General features: G+C 34.5%; 1 protein-coding gene across 1 annotated transcript in view; it reads right to left on the reverse strand.

The window, feature by feature from the left end:
* Nucleotides 1-24,489, reverse strand: part of LOC116633726 — a 408,304-nt gene that overhangs the window by 139,662 nt on the left and 244,153 nt on the right. Inside the window, exon 6 of the mRNA XM_032406291.1 lies at nucleotides 9,781-9,997. Coding sequence (XP_032262182.1) covers nucleotides 9,781-9,997 — 217 coding nt within the window. The remainder of the gene's footprint in view (nucleotides 1-9,780; nucleotides 9,998-24,489) is intronic.

Here is a 24,489-nt window from a genome sequence, read left to right on the forward strand (position 1 = left end):
GTGATTTCTTTGGAGATGCCTTCCAGAATCTGACTACTTCTTATCATCTCCTTCACCCTTGTCTAATCTATGCCACCATCATGTCTTACTTGAACTGTTATAACAACCTCCTAGTGTTCTTCTCCAAGATGTGCTGATAAATGTTTATTGATAACTTTATAAATAATAAATATTGATAATGTTATAAAAGAAAGAAAAGGAAGGAGAGAAAGAAAACAAAGAAAGGAAGGAAGAAGAGGAGGAGGAGGGATGAAGGAAGGAAGGAAAGAAGGCAAGTAAGCAAGGACAAAATGAAGAAGGGGCAGAGAGAGAGAGAAGAAATCCCTAATTGACAGCTTTTGTAGAATTGCATGGTGTAAACACTCCCACCATGACTAATTGAAAGTGACATGACTATGTGTCCTCAAAGAGGTGAGCACAGTGACTTTTTGGGAGCCGGAGGGAGTGAATTCTAGCATATCACAGGTTCTCCCTTCTTTCACCCTTCCCAGTTGATCTTCTTCACCATAAGGCAGCAAGAGTGACCTGAGTCTGATGACATCACTCCTCAGCCCAAAGCCTTCCAGAGACTTGCCATTTCATTCAGAGTAAAATCTCAGATCTTAACACAGACTCTGAAGCCTGTGCATGATAGTGCTCAGGGCCACCCTGTGCTCTGTGGTCCCACCGACTTCTACCCTTGCCTGGCTCATGGCCCTCCAGGCACCCGGGGCTCCTCCTCACTTGACCTTAAAAATACCAAGTATGCCCCGACTTCAAGGCCTTTCCACTTTCAGTTCCCTCCGCTCAAAATACTTTTTCCTTAGATATGTCTCTCCCTTACTTCCTTCTGGTCTTTGCACAAATAGCACCTAATCAGGGGCCCCTGCCCTGAACATCTGATATAAAATGGCATAACCCCCTTCTCTCTTTAATCTTTCAGCTTGCTTTATTCTTTATAGCACCTTTTACCACCTGATGTTTATACATATAGGTAGATATTATCATCAATATTTATTACTATCTGTTTCCTTAAGGGCACACACATCAGTTCAGTTCCTATTTTCCTATCCCCAGTTCCAATGACACTGTCTGTCACATAATGCACTAATAAAATGGTATTGACTAAAGAGACATACAACATACAAGCAAATAAACGAAGAAGGTAATTTTAGTCATCAAAAGTGCCATAAAGCAAATAAAGGAGTGTGGCGAGTGATCCCATGGGGGGTGCGGTAGCCAGTGGGTGGTGACTATCTCAAGAGATGATATTTAAACTAAAGTTAGAATAACAATATAATTAGTACAGCCTGCACATAAAAATTCATTATAGCATAAAAGAGTAGGAGCACCTTTGTGGATGATTTTAGGGTTTTAAAAAGAAACAGGTAAAAGAAAGAGTTGTTGGATGTGTTCTCAAAAAGTGCACATTGACTCCTAAAATGATGGAATAAAAAGATAGTATTTCATTTAAAGGAGAAGGAAAAGGAGGCAGAAAAGATCACCCCTTCTAGTGTCCCACCCTGAAGGGGGGACAGAGAGGAAGAGAAAAATCAAGGGGGGATTCTTTTTTTAAAGATATATTTATTTATTTTAGAGAGAGAAAGAGAAAGCACAAGCAGGAGGGGCGGAGGGAGAGGGACAGAGAATCTCAGGTAGACTCCGTGATGAGTCTGGAGCACGACACTGGGCTCGATCTGGAGCACGACACTGGGCTTGATCTCATGACCCTGAGATCACAGCCTGAGCAGAAACCAAGAGTTCTATACTTAATCAACTGGGCCACCCAGGCGCCCCAAAGGGGAGTATTTATATTTGGACAGATCTTTATACTTTCAAGGTTTATGATTTTCAGATTTATTTACCATATTTATCTCTCACAATGACTTTGAAAATAGGCAGAGTTTATTATTCCCATCATGAAGAAAAAGTGTCTACGACTCACAGAGGTTCATGCTTCCTCTAAGGTCAACAGACTAGCAAGATACTGAACAAGGATTACCTGGCAGCCAGGTGTCCTCACACAGTCCATTATACTGTACCCGGTATGTTATGCCCCCTTGATAAAAACTGGCAGAAGATTACCTGGAGGTCGCCAATCTGCACTATCTGAACTCAGTTCTTACAGTGGGTTTGTGTTTAAATTCCAGCTGACTTGAATTAAAGGTTGACTGCAAGTGCATGGCCAAAAGGCCAACAGTAACATTAACCTTCAAAGATTCCTTCGTGTCCCCTCTACTGAGTACAAACTCCTGGAGCTGGCAACCAAGGCCATCACAGTGTGACTCAAATGGGAATTTCCAGCTTTTCCTCACACATACCCTAAGAAAAATTTTAAAACTTTTTTGCCCATGCCAGATCACTTGCCCAAGTCACTCACCATGAAGAAAAGCAAAGAGAGGAGAAGGTATGACTTGCTTCACCTGCAACATCCACCCTTTCCTTCCTCTCATCTTTTTCCGTCACAGTTTAGCCATCTTTAAGAAGTCTTTGCAAAGCCCTCAAATCAGCTGTGTTTTTCATTCTTCAAGCATTCTTCAAAGTCTGATGACACCAGTCATATCCTGTCTTGTACTACAGTTACTGGAGAAATTGTGAAATATCCCATTCCTTAAATAGTATATCATTGAGGTGAAAAAAGGACTGTCCTTTCTCTTGCTTCTTCAATTTTTTGTTCCTTTTGCAGGGAGTCTTCCAAATAGTGGGGAACCAATGAATACTTGTAGAATTGGATAAAACTGATTTTAAAAATGTAGCCTTCAGATTAATGATTCCAACACTCTATTGAAGGCAGAAAGAAAGATACGAGAGGTACAGAGCACAGAGTGAAATCAATAGAAGAAATTATTTGAGAGAATGAAGAAAAGTAGAATAAGTACAAGAAGCCAATCATATATTCAGAACTGGCACAATGCATGGGGCACAGAAGCTACTCAATAAATACCTGTTGAATGAATAAATGAATGGCTGAACAAAAAGAGGGTAAATGAGGACAAAGAACTATTAAAAGATAACCTTAAAACTGGGTCCATCATTTCAAGCTAAATGGGCAAACACCAACAGAAATTAAGGCATCAAATAGACTATTCAAAGGATAAGAGGAAATATCTATCTGTATTACCTCCTCTCATGGTCTTTTGTTAGGAAGCATCTTCCTAATTAATTTAATCTGAACCACAGAAAAATTCCATGAAGAGGCAGGAGAAACATGATTCCACCCATTTTATAAATAAGGAACAAGGTTGAGAGGAAAAAGTCTCTAGGTCAAGATCAGAATTGAGGGCAAAGTCAAAACTTGAACCTCTTGGTTCTCTAACTCTTTGACATTCCATGCTCCACAGACCAGCAGCATTTGTCTCCCCTGAGGTCTCATCAGAAATGCAAAATCTCAGACTCCACCCCAGATGCCTGAATCAGGATATGAATATTAATATCTCTAGATGATCCTAAGTGTCAAAGTTAACTGTTTACCTGATACAAAACTGTATATAAATCTGTCTGCTCTCATAGACAGATGGACAGATAAAGCATGGTATATGACATACACCGTGATATGATCCCATATATGATATCACACATATTTCATAAATATATATGTACATATGCACACACATATATTGCTATGTGTATACATACAACAATAGAGGAAACATCATATAGCTATATTACCTTTAGTTAATAATATTGAATATTATTATAAATATGACAAATACTCAATATTATTAAATGATAATATGATTTTTGTAAGATACATGATAATAAATATAAATTAGAAAGGAACATAGTTTAGGTCCATGGATACATCCCTTAAAGAAAAGAAATATTTAAAGGAATGAGCCTCTTTTTAATTAAAGCAAAACTGAACAGTTTGTTGGACATATAAGGATTCAATCATGTCTTTGAGAAAAAAAAGAATACAAAAGGGAACACAAATATAGCAATATATTTGCCATATAGGAAGCACAATAGTTGGCATCCATTTATAAAAACAAAATACTGAGAGATGTTAACATTAGAGGGTTCTTGCACACACACACACACACACACACACACACACACTCATACACAAATATACACAAAGAAAATAGCTAAGTAGAATGGTTTGATGCTCAACCAAACTAGCAAGATTGTGACATGCAAATTAAGGGAAATTGCTTTCGGTGATCTTTTGTTAGTAATAACAAACAATAATTTTTGGAAAACAAGGCAATAATGGAGTCTAAACACAGCTTATTATAAACACATGTACACCTCATGCTTTAGATAAAAGAATGAGCAGGAGTAGGAAGTTCATTTCCCCTTTTAGAAGGGTGAGACATTGTTTTTACTTCGAATTTTTTTTTAAGGTTAAGACAAAGCATTTCTTAAAAAGTGGTTGAAAGTTCAGAGCTAGGTTTCATATTCAGTCACTAGAGTTTTCCAGTGTGAAGATTTCTGCATATATTTTTCAATTTGTCCATTGCCATCTATTTTTATGATTATTTTACCTTGGTAAAAATGTAAACAGAACAGATGAGAAGAGAAAATGAGTGGGTAGAATGGACAGAAAGGCAAGAAACAAAACTGGTTCCAGAGAGAAGGGAAATACTTAACAAAAGAGAGGGTAGTTGAGCTAGATCCAGAAAGATGAATTAACTTTTCCAGAGAGAAATTAAAAAAGAAATTTTGTTATCAAAAGGCAAGATAGCTTCTTAAAAAACACGTAAAAGGATTATTTTCATTTCTAAAATTGAAAAACAATAGTACTTACAAATGTATAAATAATACTGTTTATAAATTATCTATCAAAAATCAAAAGTATTTTCATTAAAGATCTTACATCAAATAGTCAAAACCCTTCACGTGTAAGTATCTTGCCTTAATGTTATTTTCAAGTTGTGAAGTACTATTTGAAAGAAAGAAGAGTTCCAAATTATGTGACTTGGGAAGAGAATTTTCCAGTGCTAAAATTATGTATCATATTCAAGATGGTTGTTATGATGAGAAAGTAAAACCTTCAACAACTTTTGATTGGCTTTAGAGTTCTCAGAAGTATAATATTAGTTATGTTCAAATAATTTTTTCCAATTATCAGAAACATCTTACTCAAGGAGGACTCGAACATGTGTGTCATACATATACACAACACAATATTGTCTACATTGAATGCCTGTGGCAATTTACATTGGGTTTAGAACTGATTATGTTTATCATATGACATGCTGAAGTATCCTTTGAGAATCCTGATTTTATGTGAACTGCTTCCTTGCATTCATAAATAGGATGCACAGCTAGTTTCTATACTTTATCTGTCTTCGCTAACTCTTTACTTAGGTCTATATTAAGAATCATGTCCTTACCATCTTGACCATATTGTTCATAATTGTATTTGTGGATATGGAGCTCTCTGTGATGCACCAACACCTATATTGTGCTGGGAGTTGAACATAGAAAGTATAAGAGATTAAACTTGGAGAATTCTTGGCATTTGTAATATAGGTGTATATTAGATTTAAAGGAGATAAAGTTATATTCAAATGGTTTTCTCTCATGATAGCAGCACATTTAAGCGGCTTTCGTCTCGCACTTGACTATGGGCTCCAGAAAGACAGAGATCATGTATTAACCATGTCTGGATCCTGAAAGTATCTTTGGACACAATACTTGGACCAAAAATAGACACTCAGATTAATGAACTAATTTGAGGGCCATATACGCTGAAGTGCATAGTGTTTGGGGTGCATGTGATTGAGAAGGTAAATTAGAACCATAATATAATTAGAACCATAATATAAGTCATCCCATCTATTTCACAAAGTAGATCCCAGAGATACTTGAAAATATATCACCATAGAACTCATTTCTTCAAGCAAAAAGGCCAAAAAATAATCCATTCATGGATTACTATAAATAATTTATTCATATAAATATATATTTATATGGATTTATTATATATAATATAAATATATATGAATTTATTATATATTTATATAAATATAAAATATATTTTAGATATTTTGAACATATATTTATATATAAATATATTTTAATATATGAATGTACATTTATATAAGTATTTATAAATAAATTTTATAAATAAAATAATTTTTATCAGCATATCTCATTTTATTTTTGTAAATAAAATAAATTTATTTATAAAATAAATAAATAAGTAATTCATGATTTCACCAAATATTTATACTTATTATCCACCCATATTTAGAGATTTTACCTGTAACCCACCCAAATTTTTATAAAAATTCACTGATAATGAAGTGAGTCGAAGTTAGAGACCCATTTAAAAGATGTCCGGAAATTTTCAGACCCTATTGTCACTCACTTAAAAATTAACTGACGATTATATACCAGAGTATATAAATACTTTGTTAGAAAAGAGATAAAGGAATAAACAGAGATATTTATTCAGGTAAATTAGAAAAGTCAGAAAGATAAATTATGTGAATTCCTGATATAAAAGCTAAATATTTAAGGAAAATTTACAATGTCTAATATTTTCCACAGCTCTCCCTCTCTTTTGTGTCTAATCTACATAATTAATTTAAATAGTTTTGTATTTTAGACAGGTTGATGAATAGAAAACTTCTAAACTTATTGACCTGTTACTGGTTATAATTTACCTACAAAGACGGATTCAGAGAGGAAATTAGGCAATAGCGTGCTGGTGGATGTTTAACAACAGCTTCTAAAAAAAAGATTAAAAAGGTCCTAATTTGCGGTATTGGCCGATTTCTATGGTACAAATACTTCTGCTATATCCAATTTCAAGCCAAGAGAAGGATATCTCTTTAAGATGGAATTTAGAAAGGAATCATTACAATGAGCTCATCCAAGATGGTTTTAGCTAAGCTAGCTTCAGCACATCATTGAAATTAGGCCGTATTAAATTAATAAATATTTTATGGGGAAGTTGATTAAATGCATACATCCATATAAGTTAATAAGTATTCATGAAAAAATTAAGTAACTTTGGAAAATATGCCCCTCTTAGGGATACACTATATACATTAATTTTTGATTGCCCCAGAAAGTATTGCATATGAACAATCCATTTAACATTGTTTAATATAGCATCTCTCTCATACGTATTTGACTCCAGGGCTTTTGTTTTTGTTTTTGTTTTTGTTTTGTTTTGTTTTTGGTCCCAGAACACCAAAGTAACATCTTTTAGAATAATAGTGTTTTTTAGAATCTCATTTGGGAACTGTGGCTCTGGTTATTCACGTCTGGTCTCAATGGACACATAGCAGGCACTCAGGAATCACAGTTTACTGATAAAAGGTACTTATTTGTGTAGAAAGATCAAAACAAAAAGGTAAAAAAAAGATCCATGAGTAAGTAGAGGAGATTCTGTCCTGTCTTTTATGAGACCAGATTATGTTTAGATAATTGTTTCATTAGTGCAATTGCAGGTTTATTCATTTGTTAGACATTTTATTGAGCATCTACTATATTCAAAGCACTATGAGACACTAAAGCACTGGAAAATTTCAGTCTTTTTATTTTAAATGCTCCATTAGGTAAGGCAAATTGAGTTTTTCTTTTTTTGATTTTGCAGTAAGGAAGGCAAAATACACTAATTGTTCTAAAATTTAATTCTAAGGAATATTTAAGTCCAACACATCTTGATAAATGAGCGGAGTTTTTGTTGCAAACTCCATGTAGTATGGACATATTACTGAGCTATTGAGTACTTCAGATATAGAGAATCTTTTTTAAGAAAAGAAGCTGTCATTTCTCCCCTAAATACTCAGTATGAAGTGTCCCATCTGCATATTAATGTGTTAAAATAATAGTGTTTTAATAACTATCAATCTGATTCCACGACAATGTCTCCAAGTGTTTACATATATCCACATTTAGCAAGTTAGAGTAATTTATGTTCACACATAAATATTCATAAAACTGAGTATGTTTTGAAAAACAAAAGAGCAAGATTAATGGCTAAATGTTAACTGAAAAAAACCCCAGCTATTTTGCAACAGATTTCATGCAAAGTCTCATTTTTTTTAACTACAGTTTATGAGTTATCATGCAATATGTAAACCTTAGTGCATTTGCTTTTGTTTTGCTTTCCTTTGGAGAATTGACAGGTAGATTTTTCCACTGAAGAAATAACTGGAACTTGACCTTTGCCAGCCAGTATGATCTGTTGGTATATCAAAGAAACTCTGATGTTGAATTATCTTAGCAGTAAGTAAATTATTTAAAAAAAACAACTATAACATCCTTTTAGATAATACGTTCATTACTTATAACAGTGTGTGAATTACTATAGTAAAATAGTGATACCACAGTAGTTCATTTTTTTACCCCATGCGCTTTTCTCACCATCCAAGCATAGAAATTAATGTATCTCAACACATCGAAAGAAATAAAACTGCATGCATATGTTTAGCCATGAACCTAGCTCAAAACACGGCATCAGTATGGAGGAACACGCCAGAAAATTATCCTCTGATTTCTTAATTAAGAGTATAAAATTGTGGCTATTCATGGCCACCAACACTTAATTGTCTTTGTAAAGCTACAAGATAATTTCCCTTCAAGGTAAGTATTTAAAATGAGTATCTCCATACCACCAGACCATACAGTGCTCATTTATAGTAATATACAAAGCTTCTGAATAATAAATCTAATGAAAGTTGTTTTATGCCTTGCCCTTTAGAGCATTCCTTCCTCTTTCATCCTCTAATTTTAACAATTTGCAAACAAAAATTGCTCAAAGGATAGATTGCAAAGATCTATAGTTAACTGTACGTCACTGGAAGGTAACAAATGTGAGTTCTTCCAATATCTAGTTACGGTACATTGTTAGGGGGATGTCTTATCTATGTTAATTATTCACGTATCTGCATTTTGTGTGGTTATTATAGTAGAACTATCCTCAATAATACAGAATATGCTACATTTTAGATTTGTTCAAATTTTTATTCAAGTAGCATCAGCTGCTAGTATGTCACATTACAAGAGCCAACTTAACAACTAAATATCTCGCAGAAAGGGAAAAAAAAAACTTTTTTATTTGAGTCTACAGATTCACTGAAGTAGCCAAGCAACAAATAAAATATAAATGCATGAATTAGAAACAGAACTATTGTCGGAGGCCAATGGTTTTGACATAGATGGAATTTTGACTATTACCAAAGACAGAGGAAACCCCACACTTGCTTAGAACAGTAACACGACACCAAAGAAGTTTCTCACCAAATCTCCTACCCTTCCTCATGAGATCTAACCACAGAAATGAACATAAACATGGGAAAATCCAGGGCAGGAAACCAAAGAGAATCAGGTCAGAGAGAGAGATTCACAAGAACATATATTCAATGTCATAGTCCGGCAAATAAAATGGGAACTATTTCTAAATGATATCCATAATAAAGCTATAGAAACAGGACTGTACTGTACGTGGTCCTGCCATGGGGAGGTGGGTATTATCTTGACCCTTGACCTCTTCTCACACAAGAGCCTGAGAAATGAAAATCATGTTTCTCATCGCTGTTTGTTTTACACAAATTCACTGTCTTTATTTAAACTGGTATAGAGGGGGAAAAGAATTCTATTCTGAAATAGCCCAAGTCAGGTTCTTAACAGTCATGTGACTTTTTTTTCTGCCACTATGTGCTCCGTATCATTTTACTCTGAAATAACTATGTGGATTTCAGCTCAACCTGCCTTTGCTTATAATGCATGGCATACCCCGTGAGGGAGCCTGAGAACAGACTCCCTTGAAAAGCAAGGTTCTCATAGTTGGCCTGTAACCATGGAAGCAGATGCCGGTTTCTTCTTACCCCTGCTTACCTCTTTGCAGCCTCGAGCTGCTCCCTATTGTTAAAAGGGGTACGCCTTGATTTTTCTTCATCGTGACCGAACTTGCCTCTTCTTCAAAGGGCATGATGCTGCAGGTCATTGGTCTAGACTGTTTGCACGGTCCAGAGAACAGCCTTGATGTAACCCTTGCTCCGTCTGAGCCACGCCACCAGCCGTGCATCTGTAGACTGTAGAGGACATTGGAGATCTGTATTTGAAAAGAAGTCTGTCTGATTTTGCCATTGTGCCTTTTCACTCATCGATCGAATGAATATCGAACCTTCTGTCGTTGCATGTGTGAAATAGATAGCTTAGCAAGCACTTTTGTGCCCAACCTGTGCAGTGGGCCAAAAGGTTTTCCTTTAGTCTCAAGAATTTTTTCTTCAGACTTTATGAATTTCCTGTTAGCTTAAATTATTTATATGCTGTTATCTTATCCAACTGTTACGATGACTATTTGAGTTAATTCATCAGCAGTGACTTTCTTTTGCTATTAGAGGGAGTATTTTCTTTTCTGCCAACTATGGTTTGCTTTTTTTTCTTTTTCTTTTGTAGCTTTTTAAGCTCTTCTAGCTTAACTTATTTGTGAATACATGTGGTATCAATGTACCCTGTTAAGCCAAAAAGTTGAGATATCTTTTCAAGACGATGATTAGATGATGTCTATCATTTAACAGATTTAATTCCAGAAAGGTGAACTTGAACTGCCTCAAGGTAATTTCAGTGATTTGTAAGAGTAAGTAAATCAAATAATCACATTGATTTTAAGTTAAACAAAATGTTTGATAAACTCTGTGAATGGGAAAAATTTTCTTTGTTTTTCCCCTTTTAAAAATTTGTAAAAATGTTAGTTGGGAGTATTGAAATATACTTTAAGGCATAGAAATTTACTACTGTGATTTGGTATGTTAAACAAATACCATATATTTATGATATGTATCTTATGACATGATTTAATTAGAAAGTATGCAGTATGAAAATACATTGTTTACATTTCATTTTTAATACAATTCACTGCTTGTCCTCAGTAACTGATGTTAACAATAACCAATGGCAACTATACCACCTGCTCATTCGTAAAATGTATTCTTTTACTTAAAAAAAAATTCAGAGCCACTTCAAAATGCCTCATAAGCTGATCTTCAGTATCCTGCTTAGCAAGCATTGTCTGTGTGTCATCAGTTTTGTTTTGTTTTGTTTTAAAAAAACCACTATCTCATACTTCAAGGCATACCTATTTTCTCTAATTGCCACAGGCAAAGGGGAGGTCCATGACAGAAGAAAGAAGGTTATTGTGACAGATGAAACATAATTCACAATGAGTACTCTTTTTATCCAGCCTTAAGAAGAGGATTACTTCCAAGCTGAATTTGGTGGCAGAATGCAGGAGCTGATTTTATTAACATATAAGGACAGGTCAAAGGCAGAAAACCTGTTTCTCTTCAGCTGGGTGGTGGTTATTTTGTGTGTCTGTTTGGGGGTCTTATCTGGCTCACCTCAAATAGAAGAGATGCTGGACAGAAGACAGTCTGAAGAAGCAGAGGGAGTAGGTGGGGAGGGTAGGAAATAAGAAACTTAAAGCAATAAAAGTTGGGGTTTTCTATACTAGAGAATGAAAAATGATGGGTTAAATATATTTCTACATTCTTTGGCATGCACATGAAATAAAGTCATACTTTTTTTCAACAAACATATGAGCTGCAAAAGTAGGTAAATTTTATTTCATAAACTTAACTTACATTTCTTTAGATAATGATTTTTTTTTTTGGTCTTTCATATTCTTAATCTCAAATGGTTTGCTAGATTTCCAGATGCTGTTTAGTTTTATATGAGGGCTTAATACTAACCTTCAATTAGGTAGGTATGTGTTTATTTGGATATTTTACTTGCTTTCAATTGTTTGTTTTGTTTTACATGACAGGGCTTTTATTTGATCTTTATGGAATTTTTGTATTCACATATAAATAATTTTTTCTTTCTCTTTCTAATGAAGTCAGATTTTAAATTAACTCAAAGATGGGCAAAAAATTGTACTTGATAAACATCTATACATCATAAGAAAATTCCAGACTATAAAATCTATTGCATTTCATTTGTTTTAAATGGAGTTTTGTTTACATTAACCATTTTGATTTTGTTATTCCTGAGAAAAAATGTCTCTTGCTTTATTTTCAAATACTTCATAGGAGTTATTGAAGTAGTGTTCTATTTGCAAAAGGAAAAGTAAGCGAGCGGTTGTTCTCTGTCTGCTAGTACATCTACTGTTACAGAACTTACAACAAAGTGCTATTTTTCTGCTATGTTCTTGTCAATCATGGTTTGTTATTCCAGAAAGTGAAAAAAATCCAAATTCTAAATTGAGGTCTTTCTCAATATAATGGATTCATTTCATATTTCAAATATTGTAATGAATAATTCAGATACAATGAATTTATGTAGGTATTTCGTGGAAGAAGGCATAAAAAATCATAATCTACACTTTTTCTTTCATATATGTATATTTAAAGCACAATAATATGGTTCTTCTCTATATATTGAATATAAGACTTATATTAACTAAAATGATTTTGCTTATTTAAGTTGGCTTTGTAGCTAAAAATTTTATAAAATATGCAATCAGATTCTTTCATCTTAAATTTGTTAACACTGTTAACAAATACTTATTACTACATTAAACATTTGCTTCTATTAACCGAGTTTTCATTTTTCTTTATGCTGTGATTGAATTGTTACTGTTCAAAAAAACCCAGTAATCTAGAAATAACAAATCAACTATTCTAAAACTTCAGAAAATATAAGAAATCATATAATTATTATCTGTTGATTGAAATAGAAATCTTTCCCTATACCCCCTTAAAAAAAATGCTGAAATAAATCACTTAGTAGGGAATACTTTAAAATGTTCTTTTACATGTTTTTGTTAATACAAATAAGATATAATCTTTAAACAATATAAGAATTTCAAAGTGTAAGTATAAAAATATGTATACATTTATTATTGCCAGATCATCTACAGAGATTTTCCATTTGTAGTTTTTATATCATTGCTCATATTTACTCTGTAGAAACATGCCAATGCACAGACCTTTTGCATTTGATAAAATTTTCCACTTCTGTTCTTGTTTCATAATTATTGCTTTATATCACTTATTTGAAATAACCTGTGTGATTTATTATTACAACATATGAATGAAATTAATGAGGATTAAAGTGATATTTTTAATTAAACATAGGGGAAAGAAGAAGACTTTAAGAATGAAGAAGTTGATACAGAAATTATTTAAATGTTCACAGTAGAAATTTTTCAAATAATAGGTTTTATTTTATGCATGGTTGAACTGAAAATAAAATGGGGTATGTTGCATGATCATATCTAAAAGCAAAATTCATTTGCACTACCTGAATATTATACATTTTTATAGGAAAATAATTATATTAGTCTGAGGATGAGATTTTCTTTTGCAATTACATGACAGGCTTTTTTTTTTTTAAATAACATCATGCAACTTGAAAGTGATATCGTTATATATTTTTTTTAAATTAAGCTGTGTATTCAGCACAGTGTCACAAAAAAATAACAAAAATAGGGGTAAATATATTGGATTTTCATGTACAGTCTTTACAGAGTCAATCCGTTTTATTTAAAATGTATTTCCTGTGTTTCAGGGCAGAACATTTTTCATATCGCTTTCATCTTCCTCCCCCTCCCTAAAACACATTTTGCTATAAACTTCTGCACCAATCACTAGGAAAGACACAAACAGCAGTAGCAGTTCGGGAAGCAGCCCTGTGAATGTAAAAAATCACAGACTTTGATTTTATAAGACAAGTTGGATAGGAGTCAAAACTGCCACATGCGGTGTGAAAAAATGCCACCCTGGTGTGAACAAAAGGTTTAAAATGGAGTCAAGAAGCGTGCAAGCTCGATGTCTAAGCCTTTCCTGTGAATTGTCTACCAGAACCTGCAGGGTATCAAGTCGGCTGGAAGAATAGAGCACTCTTGGAAGCTACAACTGAGAAACATAGGCAGTCAAATGTGTTAGTTTTTGTTTTTTTTTAATTTTGTTATGTTTTGTTTTGTCTCATCTAGGCATCATTATACTAAACTGTTTTACCCAAAACATAAAACAAATCCCAAAAAAGTCACATAATGTGTGAAGAAACTGTTGCTTACAAATGAATTGTTAGATTTTTTTTTTTTTTTTGCGTTCCTTCATTTATAGCAAAGTAAGTTACCAACTGTATTTCATATTTAGATTCCTTGTTTTGTCGGCCTGAGTTTTATTTACTGAAGGGTGAATAGGGGAAAACACTCATAAAATCCTGAATACTAGAGTAAAAGAAAATCTAATTATAGTACTCATGCGTGATTATCTTCTAAATGATCACAATGGAGGAAAAAAGCTAACAGTTCACTATTGGAAACAAGTATTTCATATCTTAATAAATAACACAAGGATAATTCTGAATGAATATGCAACAGAAACAGTCCTTCAGAAGAAATGCTACTACCTTATACTAATGTTACACCTTTAAAAATTTACTCCACAGCCAAAACTGTTTGTTAACCAAAAAATAGTCAAATAGATCCAAACTTAAACAATCATCATTTACTTAAATAACTAAAAAAGGCAATTCAGTTTTAAGGACAATTAAAATGTATACCACTGTGTCATAACCGCCACTTCAATAATCTTAATATGTTTATAAAGCCACATATGAATGCTAATTACATGATAAGTTATGAATAGCGTTTAAAGAAAGTAACATTTCCTATGTGATTGTGATCTAATCAATACAAACACATCTAAATGCAACAAGAAACATCTTTGATGAGCATTGAAAAGATCCTTAAACTTAGAAGCCAGTTTTATTACATTTGCATCTTATCTCTTATTAAGGATTGGGTCTAAAGCCAGCAAATCCCATTGGTTATGAATGCAGGTCAAGACAGGAACATTTTTCTATTTACTCTTTGTAACACTGGATAGAAATCAATCTGTTACTTTCATTACAACCACACAATCAATTCCATTTAAAGTATAATACAACAGCCAAGTCCAAGGACAATATGGATCCTTGGGAAAAGCTCATACCATTTGCAGGGCTGTATTTGATATAGCTCCTGGTGAACTGTTTTCTTTCTAATTAGTGTACATGGTCATTTAAACCAAACATACCTAAACTGGTTTTGCAGTGTAGAATCCAACCAAAGATAAGAGGACTGTTTTTGTCAAAGTTGCATTAAAAAAAAAAAAATCATTTTTTTTAAACAGTAAAAACCTCACAAGGAAAGATTCTGTCCACATTGTCTCTAATGTGAACAAAACATTATTATAGAGCCATTTTGATATTTCGAGAAAAAAACTGCACATACCAAAAATTCTGCCTTGAAATTAACATATGAAATCCTTATTTCAAATGTCACCATCCTCTCATCTCTCAATAAATGACTTTTTTCTGATCGATCTTTTCTGGCCTCAAAATTATCAAGATTTCTGCTTCTAGGAGTTTTCTTGCACAAAGCACAGCTCAGTAAACAAAAGAAATACATCCACTGTGTACTCCATTTACACATAATAGAATCATCACTTCAGTTACTTTTAAATATCAAGACTAAGATCATCTTCATGTTTATAAATTACTTGAAAGCACAAGCTAAACCACTGTGCACCAACACTAATGGTAGTTGAATGAATTATTTTCTCTTTATTTTATAAATGAGGATATTTTCCTTTTTCACATCAGGTTTAAACATTTCAATTTACATAGTCTTCTGATTTCCTCAAACATATAGTAAATGAATATCCTCAAGAAGAGCACAACTTACAATTATCTCCGATATAATCTTTAAAATACATGTGCTAGTCAAATGAATTCTGCCCCTTCCATATAAGAGGGATAATTCAAATTTAAATCAAATCACTCTTGGTTGTTTCACTAAAAAAGACTATGTCATTTATGCAAATTGCATGATCTTGAAATTTTGGAGTTTGGAAAAGTTTTCTCCACTTAGAAAAATAGATTTCAGGAGCCCGTGTGGCTCAGTTGGTTGGGCGACTGCCTTCAGCTCAGGTCATGACCCTGGAGTCCCAGGATCGAGTCCCACATCGGGCTCCCTGCTCAGCGGGGAGTCTGCTTCTCCCTCTGACCCTCCCCCCTCTTGTGCTCTCTCTCTCTCATTCTTTCTCTCAAATAAATAAATAAAATCTTAAAAAAAAAAGGAAAAATAGATTTCAAATTTAGTGTCAATATTTTATTCTTTCTGCAAAACTGAGGACATGCTTCTCTGTCACCATTCAATATTGTAACTGTTGTTAATGAATTCCCCTTCTAGTGACAAGAAGTAGTTCCTAGGACTGAGCTCTCCTCAAACACAGCCTATAAGTAAGCTCTGAGATGAGATATGAGGGTGCTCCCATATGTTCTAAGGGGCCTTAAATGTTTCTGAACAGAAAGGGGTGTGTTTAGTGCTATAAATAAGCATAGGCCAATGAACCCAATGTCAAAGTCTCCAAACATACTGTGACTGCCTAGAAGACACTCTTCTTTACCTCCATTACTCAATTTCTGATGGCCTTTAGTGGCCTTCAGACTACTGTACAGTTTTGTTTTCCTGTTTCCAATGCCTTCCACCACTGAGAGCATCTAACCCCATTTCCCTGCTCTCTGGTCTACCTGCCAGGCTACCCTGTTCAGACTGAGCAAGCACGACACTCACAGATGATTTGCACAAATCATGCTCTGGGCCCCAGTAAACGCAGAGTAAATTTGGGATGCAGAGGTCAAAGACAGGCAGGCCAAGCCTCTGACAGCAACTCAGAAGACACCAGGATGGACTAGGACAGACAGAGGCATTTCAGAGTAAAGGTTAGCTTGGGTCATTCGTAATACAATCACTTAAAAAAGCAGAATAGTCATTTCAAGTAGGGAGGCCAAAACTTAAAAGGAAGATGGATATCACTTTCAATTTTAAGCATAGGCAAGTGAACTAAAAAACCTCATGTGCTGATTTGTATATGTTTATTAGTTTTTATTTTAACTGTCATGTTCTTTTTAAATTTTTCTAAAGATACCCAGGGAGTTCCTAAAAACTATAGCTTTTAAACTTGCATTCCTGACATGGTATCATGGTATTTTAAGTTTTTTGGGTTTTTTTTGTTTTTGTTTTTTTTAAGAGAGAGAGAAAGAGAGACTAAATTTTAAGCAGGCTCCATGCCCAGTGCAGAGCCTGACTCAGGGCTTGATCTCACAACCTTGAGATCATTACCTAAGCCTAAATCAAGAGTCAGACGCTTAACCAACTGAGCCACACAGGTGCCCCTATTTTAAGTTTTGCATTCAACTCCAACATTTTTCCTTGTAAATGAGAGATTAACTTCCCGAAAATTCAGAAATGGGTTCATCCTTCATATTCTATCCAAGTTTGTCTGGAATGCAGGACCTCCTAAAGGAAGATCAGAATCATTAGCTATATTTCCTTACTTTGTTTTTATTTAACATTTGAAAAACAAATAGGGATAAAATGTAATTTTTTTCTTTTTACATTTAAATTTGTTCATGGAAGTTCAGTTTTCATTTATCAAATGATACAATACATAATGCTTTCTATATTGAAGGGAATTTTGAAGAAAACTAATCAATATAAATTACCATCAGGTTTCCATTGGATGCATTACATTTTGGTAAAAGTAATGAGCTTAATTACTAAATCTCAAAAAGAAATCATAAAAATATATTTTTTAAATGTCAAAATTTTATATATAATATTTCACATGTCACAAGATTATAGGCCCATACTAAATATGGCTATAATATGCTTATAATATATCTTAGTAAGCAATGCATACTTTATATGCTTTCATTGTTGATCTGGACTGTAGGTGAAACCCCATCTATCAGCTATGCTGTTCTCTAATAAAAGAAAATATGTGTCATTGTGGTTTTGGGGAAAAAATGTATCTTAGTCAACATTATTTCTCAAAGCAAAATCTCAAGTTCAAATCTATTGCTAGGAGCCCAGTACACTGGCTCATACTTCTCAATTTCTACTTAATAATTTAAAAAATACAATTGATGGGGTGCCTGGGTGGCTCAGTCAGTTAAGCGCCAGACTCTTGATTTTGGCTCAGGTCATGATCTCAGGGTGGTGAGACTGAGCCCTGTGTTGGGCTCAGCGCTCAGTGGGGAGTCTGCTTGAGATTCTCTCCCTCTCCCTCTCTGTCTGCCCCTTTCCCCACTCACATGCACTCTCTCTCTCCAATATAAATAAATAAATCTTTAAAAAATTTTAAAATAAAATAAAAACACAATTGAGATATTTATAGTATTATAATCTTTGCTATCAAAACCCAATATACTTCAGAATATATTTCTAAAGACCATTAATTCTTTCATAGATTCAGACAAAAAAAGGTATATAGTTTGAAAGATTAATATGATAAACAATGTAAACTTGCAATAAATTGGCAACTGTTCTTTGGGGATGTGAATCATTTAATAGAGGCCTGCTCTCAAGACATTTCTAAAATAACTCACAGTATTTTCTGTCAAGTAGTCCTTTGGTCTTAAATCTATTCATTCATTCAACTAATACTTTTTTACTGCCTTTGTGCTTTCCCAGGTTCTGAGGACATTTATACATTCAACAAATATTGGTTGCATATCTATTTAGCACCATTCCAGGTGCTAAGTATGTAATTACAAGTTTTTTAAAAAAATAATCACTTTTTTAAAGGACTTTTTAAGAGGATTTTGTGTTATGATGGAGAACAAGGAGAGTTAGAAGAAGAAGAAAGAGTTCCTACATAGACAGGATAGTCAGAAAAGGTCAAGGGGAAAGGTCTCCAGAGGCAATATGTGAAATGAAGTTTGAAAAATGAGAATGACCCAGACATGGGAAGAACAATATATAGTTTCTCTACCAGAAAGAATAGCTGGTATGAGGACCCAGTGCAGAAAGTCTCAGTATATTAGAAGCAGTAAGAGGAGATCATCACTTCTAGAACGTGACCAGAGAGCAGAGGAGGAGTGACTGAGGCTAGCTGGGGTAGGAGAGCAAGAAACTCACCACTCACAGACTTATAAGGCCACAGGGAAGAGTTTGAATTTATTCCCAGGGCAGTGGATACCTCCTGAGGCAGAGTCTCTCAGGAATGAGATATTGAGATATGATTTTTTTTTAACTTTCCTAGATTTGGAGACCATCAGTTGTAATCCAATGTATCAAGCAGTAGTTCTTAACAATGTCAAAAAATAATCCCCGTGTCATTATTTGGTGAATAATTCAGGCCTTCTTATTCTTCTTAACTGAAAACTGCTTACTTGAGATATTTGTTTTTGGATTTCGCTCCCAGAAGCTAATGAAACAAGCAACTTCCTAAAAGCCAGTGTTAACTTGGGTTACTCCAGTTATCAAGTAAGGCACATGATTCTGGAAACAAATATATTTTAACATTCTCTATCAAGAACAGCTATAGCTCCTGAGTTTGCCTACTCACATGGCAAAATAATTTACCAATGAGATTTTATTTAATTTTATCTGTGCTTATGTACTTAATGGAGAAGTTTAAGGGCATCACACTACACATTAAAAGACATAGAATCAGGTATTTTACTCACAATTGAATGAATTGAATAGCACACATACGTAGATTGCTACTTTGTTACAAATAAGCATGATATTATTTTCTACTGAACAATAATGAGTAATAGTCAATTAAAAAATCCGTTAAGTTTTTCATAATTTTTAAAAACTAACTGATTAGACCTATTTGGGGAAGATAAAATATGTTCATTAAACCAAAAGGAGCAAAGCTCTAAAGATTGGATAAGCAGTTGGAATCATTATTAACAAGCTATGGCCAAGGCTACAACTTTGGAAATTAATAAAGCACAACTATTAAGCTAAATTACAAGGTGTTTCTGCTGAGATGTCTAATCACATTTCTTTGTACTTTTTCAGCCCCTTAAAGACAAATCATTACAGCACTGTAAATGCTAGATATTAAAACACATGACTAAGAGCAACATGCTTTAAACTTACCATAAAAGTACTGTAGTTGACATTTTTAATCGGGGCTTCTCATTAGTGAAGTTTTCCCCAAACAAATAGCTTGCACCTCTTAAAAGAATAATATACAGATCATTCCTTCTGGAGATTTACGTTTAACCAGATATAAGATGAAATTAGGCTTTCAACAAATGCTTAATACACTTACACATAGAATTTTTTACTTAACGTTGAGAGTGCGCTTTTATAAATGCATTCAATATTTTGGTTTCCATTAAAAAGTTTTTTGATATGGGACATCTATACTAATCTTTATATACAGAAATGTTTCTTAAGTGTTCAATTTGATAAACCTAGTTTAAAACCAGGTAGTCAAAATTGTCACTTTACATAAGATCTTATCCATTTTATGTACATATTGATGCAACCATTAAAAGGTTTTCCTGGGGTAACAGTATGTAAGGGATATTAGATCACAAAGTGAGTTTCAAGACAGACTTCCTTACAGCAGTTTCAATGTAGGTGACACACTGGAACTACAAAAGGCTCAGAATAAGGAGGTACGAGAGGATTTTCCAAAGATGGCTTTGGGGAGCACTATACCTGTCCCCCATCAATTTTAGCGATGGGGTTTCAGACCCTTGGAGAGCTGAAGTTGGGAGAAAAAATGGAAATACTCCTGCCTGGACTACATAAGTGACAAACATTGATGAGCTAGCTGCTTTCACGTCAGATCAAAGGAGAACTTCTTGCAATGTTGAGATCTGCTTGAATTTCTAGAGTTTGTTTGTACAAAGAAGGCATGAATGAGTACGGCCTGTGGACCAATGCAGTTCAGTTCCAACTATGAAAAGAAACTGCCCAAGGAAACACCTGGAAGGATAGTGGATGCCATAAGTGAGTTCGAGTGGAGTGGATCCCTCAAAATGTGAACTGAGGATGGCGCAGCTATGAGAGGAAAATCTATTACCTGATGCTCGGGAAGTAGAGTAGAATGTTCCCAATAGGGATTTCTGATGTCCCTCCAAAAGTGCCCTAAGAGCTTTAGACAACTACCCACCCTAGACCATGGGAAGCCCACTTAAGACAATAACAGTAAAATGAATATCTCTTGGTACCCTCACTGATCTCTACTATAGCTTTGATACTATGTAGTAAAAACTACCCTTACGAAGATGCTAGAGGAGGAAATCAAGCCTGAGGTGGGAAGGTATCAGAGTTCTCCTTTCAGTTTCTTAGGCCACGGATACCCTACCTGCAGCAAATCCCCTCTGGGCAAAAGGGAGATGAATTTAGAGAGATAAGCAGTGGCCAGTTAATGTAAGGTTGGGCCATTTTTTTAAATTAGACTGTATTTTAGAGCAGTTTTAGGTTCACAGTAAAATTAAGTGTAAGGTGCAGAGATTTCCCATATACCCCTGTGCCCAAACATGCATAGCTTCCCTCATTATCAACATTACTCATCAGAGTGGTACTCTTTTTTATAACTGATGGACCTACCTTGACACATCATCATAAACCAAAGTCCATTCAGGTTCACTGTTCCTGTTGAGCATTTTATGGCTTTGGACAAATATATAATGACAGTTATCCACCATTATAGTATCATACAGAATAGTGTCACTGCCCTAAACATCCTCTGTGCTCTACTTACTCATCCCTCCCTCCTCCCTAATCACCAGAAACCACTGATCTTTTTACTATCTCTATAGTTTTTTCTTCTCCAGAATGTCATACAGTGGTTGGAATCATATAGCATGCAGCCTTTTCAGATTGTTTTCTTTCACTTAGTAAGTTATATGCAAGTTTCCTCCATGTTTTTTCATGACTTGATAGCTCATTTCTTTTCAGCATTGAATAATCTTCTATTGTGTAGATGTATTGGGAGTCTTTTGTTTTTTTAAAGAAAGTTTTCAATCTGTGTGCAATGGAAAGACCTTATAAAGTTTTAAGAGGAGTGACATGATGAGATTTGTGATTTAAAAGTATAAATCTGGCTTCTTTATGGGGAAGAGGTTAGAGAAGGATAAGGATGAAGTCCAAGAGAACAGTTGGGGTACTATTACAATAGTTCTGGTAGAAGAAGGGAGAGCCACACTCTGGTGTGATAGCAGTTGAGATGAACAGAATGAGATGGTTTAAAAATATATGTATGAGGTAAAAGTAATAGCACTTGTTGATGAATCAGATTTTGAGGATTATAGGAAGAGAGGTCAAGTATGAATTGTGGATTTTTGGCTTGAGTAACTGGGTGGATGAGGGCCAGTGGTGAACTAAGGCTGAATTCCGACTGGAATGGATTGACGCCAGGCCAAAAACTCAGCACCTCAGAAATGTTCTATTAGAGGTTTATAAAAGTCCTCACCAAACATAAATCTCATCTCCTTTTCCTTGCAGATTGTTGGCCACTCCTCGTAGGCTCCAGGGATATGAATAATGCCTTTAATAATGTCAAAGAATTTCCTTCAATGCTTAATTGCCTACTAATCCGTTTCCACTGTCCGAACCATCTCCTTGATAGTGTTCCCAGCCACAACTAAACTTGACATTTTATATCAGGGAATACTTTCTCAGTGTGTTTGTTTGTTGAATTTTTCTTTTGCTTTCTTTCTTTCTCTGTTGTTTTTTTTTTGTCAAACTTTTATTATTTGCAAACATTTATGTCAGTTAAAATGTCAAAATTATTTGTTGGAACTCTAAATAAATAGCATAAAAGGAGTCCATGACAGAGTGCTAAGATCATTTGTAGTACGTTGTGTTCATAATCACTGGTTAACAGTGTAGAATACAGGTCATCATATTAGCTCTCATTGGCTAAAAGATTAAAATAACATTCAGAGCATATAAATAGAAGTTTATATTTTTCTTTCTATATATTTTTAATAAAAATGATTGAGAGACTAATAGCATTAAATCAATCAGCAATACCAATGTTAATTTCTCGGTGTTGATAATTGTATTATAATTATATAAGATATTAACATTAGGAGATTTGGGGCCAAGGATATATGGATACTCTGTGTACTATCTTGTAACATTTCTGTGAGTCTAAAATTATCTTGAAATACCAAGTTAAAAAGTAAACCATCCCGCAAGGGCAGAGTTAAAAGGGAAGTACATTTCCAAGATATCTGAAAGAGACAGGTATTCAAATATCAACACTAAGGGGATGTAATTCAGTGTTATGCCTTTACTTATTCTTGATTAAATGCATGAGTTCGCTTACATTTGCAAATCAAATCTGATTAAATTATATGAAATAAGATAAAACAGGAATATATGAATAAATATATCGCTATATAAAATATCTTGGAGCTTAATGAATAAACAAGAATTAATATTATCTTAAAGAGTTATAAAGGAGTTAAGAATTCACCATAAATCTAAATTCAAACTTGCTTACATTCTATACCAGCTTGCCTTTATTCTTAAGAAAAAAATATTTTATAAATTCCCTTGGTTCTGGGGTGCCTGGGTGGCTCAGTTGTTAAGCATCTGTCTTCAGCTCAGGTCATGATCCCGGGGTCCTGGGATCAAACCCCGTATCGGGCTCCCTGCTAGGCGGGAAGCCTGCTTCTCCCTCTCCCACTCCCCCTGTTTGTGTTCCCCCTCTCGCTGTATCTTTCTCTGTCAAATAAATAAATAAAATCTTAAAAAAAAAAATTCCCTTCGTTCTAAGCCATGTCTTTTAACTTCACTTAATCTATTCATCACACCATTTACTCAGGTATAAAATGTCAGTCCTCTTTTACCCTTCCTTCTTCATTTTTGCTTCCATTGAGTTTATAAGTCATGCCAAATCTTTGTCTCCATTATCTTCACTATTTTTTTTTTTTTTTGAGAGAGAGAGAGAGAGAGAGAGAGAAAGAGCATGCAGGGGGGGAAGGGGCAGAGGGAGAGGGAGAGAGAATCTTAAGTGGGCTCCAAGGCCAGTGCAGAGCCAGATGCGGGGCTCTATCTCATGACCCTGGGATCATGACCTGAGCCAAAATCAAGAGTCAGATGTTTAACCTCCTGAGCCACCCAGGCACCCCCATTACCTTCACTTTTATCTTATGTTAAGTCCTTATTGCTTCTCTGGGGTACTACATAAGAATATCCTCCTAAATACCATCCTTATTTTCCCTGACTCAAATGGCCCATTCTACATATATAAGACAAATCATTCACTATAAATTATAGACCTGGTCATGTTCAAAAGCTTTCAAAGGAAATTATATTACTTTAAAAAAGAAAGGAAAACAGAACAAAAAAAACACCTCTGAAATCTAGTATATACATCATGACTCCTTTGAGTCTTATAAACCTCAACTCAACCCCTTCTTTCCACACATGTTCCCTACCTTCCCACCAAAGTGGATTGCTTGTTGTTCTCTTAAGGGGCTCACACTTCTCCATCCCTGCCTTTGTTCATGTTGTTTCCCTCCAGCTGAAATTTTTTGTTCTCTCGGTCATTTAAAGGACCAGCCTTAATGCAGCCACCAGAGAAGTGGGTGCTCAGAAAAGATCAATAGAATTAAAGAGAACACTGAAGGCATTCTCTCAGAAGCAAGGATTACTCAAACTCAGTTTCCGATCAACTCCTCCCTTTCCTACCCTATCCTTCTTAGCGCAACAAACTCAACTACATACTTTTTAGCCTTAAAATAGTGACAAGCATGCTACTTGGGTCATAGTGCTTTTTTAGA

Source organism: Phoca vitulina, unplaced genomic scaffold (genome assembly GCF_004348235.1).
Source record: "Phoca vitulina isolate PV1807 unplaced genomic scaffold, GSC_HSeal_1.0 scaffold8, whole genome shotgun sequence".
Taxonomy (NCBI): Eukaryota; Metazoa; Chordata; class Mammalia; order Carnivora; family Phocidae; genus Phoca; species Phoca vitulina.